Source organism: Rhagoletis zephyria, unplaced genomic scaffold (genome assembly GCF_001687245.7).
Source record: "Rhagoletis zephyria isolate East Lansing unplaced genomic scaffold, Rhagoletis_zephyria_1.1 Rzeph_scaffold_26579, whole genome shotgun sequence".
NCBI classification, from domain to species: Eukaryota; Metazoa; Arthropoda; class Insecta; order Diptera; family Tephritidae; genus Rhagoletis; species Rhagoletis zephyria.
The window spans coordinates 2,307-4,943 of record NW_016183637.1 but is presented as its reverse complement, the minus strand read 5'-3'; the positions used below and the strand labels follow the sequence as shown (position 1 = coordinate 4,943).

Here is a 2,637-nt window from a genome sequence, read left to right as displayed (position 1 = left end):
TACCTGACTGAAAGTTCCAGAAGATTCAAAAGAAGATTCAAACGATGCCCAAAGTGCGANCGGCAGAGCGAGCATTGCGCGAGAGAGCACTGGCTTTGAAGCACCGCTTCACACGCTGCAAGTTGAGGCTTCAGGCTGCACGCGGTGTAAGTTGAGCGAGTGCAGTCACAAAGGGAAAAACCGACAACAACAACGAATCAGCCGAAAGTTGTTAAGTTACCTGACTGAAAGTTCCAGAAGATTCAAAAGAAGATTCAAACGATGCCCAAAGTGCGATCCGTCCGCAACCGAACCCGCCAGCCGCCGGAGGGCTGGGACCTGATCGAGCCGACCATCGAGGAGCTGGACGCGAAGATGCGCGAGGCGGAGACCGAGTCACACGAGGGCAAGCGCCGAACGGAGGCACTCTGGCCGATCTTCAAGATCCACCACCAGCGATCGCGCTACATCTTCGACCTCTTCTACAAGCGCAAGGCCATCTCCCGCGAGCTGTACGACTACTGCATCAAGAATCGCATCGCCGACGCCTCCTTGATCGCCAAGTGGAAGAAGCAAGGTAAGCCGTTGATCTCTGTGTTGTTTACTACGCCGTTTTCTTACTTTTTGTTTGTGATTTGCTTTGGTTTGCAGGCTACGAAAATCTGTGCTGCCTGCGCTGCATTCAGGCTCGTGACACCAACTTTGGCACCAACTGCATCTGCCGCGTTCCCCGCGAGAAACTCGAAGAGGGCCGCAACATTGTCGAGTGCATTCACTGCGGCTGCCGAGGCTGCTCTGGTTAAAAAGCCCAAACACTTCGATTGTCATTTCCTTTACCTTTCATGTACATAACTTTTTTAATCGTCTCTTTTTCGTCTTTTTACACTTGTCTTGTACGTCAGGTGACAGACATTTCATTTCCAGTGACACATAAAAGCAACAACAATTGAGATGTGATGAACACAAGCCATAGTATTTTTGGATCGTACTAAAATCAACAGTAAAAGAATCAACAAGAGGATGAAGAGGAAGAAGAAGTTAAACAACAAGTATTGCAGAGTGGAATGGGATAATTAAAGCGTGGTGGTGGTAGTGGTGGTGAAGTAAAAACACACGCCTCTCAGGAGTGGCTCGCCGTGGCCTTTACCCGAGTGCCAAAGTTGAGGCGAAGCTGCTCGAGGAAGACAAAGGTGAGAATGGTGTGCGGCGCGAGGCGGACAAAGGCGGGCACGTAGCCCTTGAAGAAGCCCAGCACGCCGGAGGTCTGGTACAGGTCGCGGATGCAGTGGCCCACGCTCCGGTACTGGTTCTCAGTCGAGTTCATCAGTCGTGTCTTCAGTACGTCCAGCTGAACGGGGAAAGCGGGGAAAGGTGTTAGTGAGTGTGTGTGTACTATTTTGCTGTACTACTTGTACTATCGATCTCTCTCTCTTACCGGCTGGGTGAGTGACGTCGCCACGGCGCCCGTCAGCGTACTGGCCGTCAAGTGTGTTGACACATTGTCCTCAAAGATAGAGGAAAAGTACGTCAACATGATGTACTTGATTTGATCGTACATGGACAGCTGTTACAAGGGAGAAGAGGAAGAGTAATGTCAATTTATAAACAAATCCCCAGCACCAGCACTCTCACTCACCTGTCCAATGGTCATCATGATGGCGCGCGAGGTGGCCATGGAGGCGCCGTTGAAGAGCGCCTTCGGCCCCTCGAAGCGGTACACCTTGATGAGGCCGTCAAGGGCGTTGCGGTAGTTGCGGCGCTCCGCCGGCGGCAGCTTGATGTCGTTCTGCATGCGCACGTTGATCATGTCGGCGGGACTGCCGACCAGGCCGCCGGCGGCGCCGGAGACGCCGGCGAGGAGCACCCGCTGGTAGAAGGGAATGGTGTGGCCGTCCGGGGCCAGCTGCTGCTTCCCCACCTCGTACATGCCGAAGCGGGTGGTGGAGTAGGTAAGCTGGCGAAGGAGGGAGGCGGTGAGGCCGCTGTACAGCGCCAGCACGCCATCCGCCCGGATGATGCGCACCGTCGTGGAGACCATCGTCGGACGGACAGAGGAAGAGGAAGCGGTGGAGCCGGAAGCGCCGCTCGACTGCGCCGTCTGAAAGTGCACCTTGATCAGGTCCAGTGGGTGGGTGCAGCAGGCGGCGCCGGCGGAGGCCAGGCCGCCAAAGTACCACTTCGAAAGGATCACCTCCTGCTGGGGCGAGGACTTCTTCTGTTCCGGCATCTTTTTGTTGTCGTTGTTGTTGTTGTTTTTGATGTGAGCTTGTCGAGAACCGAGAGAGAAAAGAGGACGGCGGTGGTGGACGGACAAAGGATCAGTCAGTGAATGGATGGAATGCAATGTGTAGATGATGAGAATGCGTCTAAAAGGGTGATGATGAGGTGGTGATGAGCTTCGAGTAAAGGGAATAAAATAGTACGGCCATTTGTTGTCAAAAATATCGAATAAAGCGGCAGACACCAGCTCTTCACTTCTGGCTCACTCACTCGAATATATCCTTCAAGCTTACCTCGCACTTGGCACTCTATGTGTTTAGCCAACTGTTCAGCAGCGAGTGAGTGAGTGCTTGTCTGGCCACCCCGAGGCTGATCGATAACAGAGAGTACTACACAGTACTGGTCTCAGTGTTGTACAGCAGCAGTAGCAGTCCCTCA

General features: G+C 53.6%; 2 protein-coding genes across 2 annotated transcripts; one reads left to right on the top strand and one right to left on the bottom strand.

Annotated features, from left to right (window-relative positions):
- Positions 1 to 261: 261 nt before the first annotated feature.
- Positions 262 to 782, top strand: LOC108382369 (protein BUD31 homolog). Its single transcript, XM_017638749.1, has 2 exons — positions 262 to 556; positions 631 to 782. The coding sequence occupies exons 1-2, from the start codon at positions 262 to 264 to the stop codon at positions 780 to 782; spliced, it is 447 nt and encodes a 148-aa protein (XP_017494238.1).
- A 317-nt stretch (positions 783 to 1,099) lies between these two features.
- Positions 1,100 to 2,206, bottom strand: LOC108382368 (mitochondrial dicarboxylate carrier-like). The gene is made up of 3 exons (XM_017638748.1): positions 1,616 to 2,206; positions 1,415 to 1,543; positions 1,100 to 1,327 (listed from the first exon to the last, which is right to left on the bottom strand). The coding sequence occupies exons 1-3, from the start codon at positions 2,204 to 2,206 to the stop codon at positions 1,100 to 1,102; spliced, it is 948 nt and encodes a 315-aa protein (XP_017494237.1).
- Between the last annotated feature and the right edge of the window lie 431 nt (positions 2,207 to 2,637).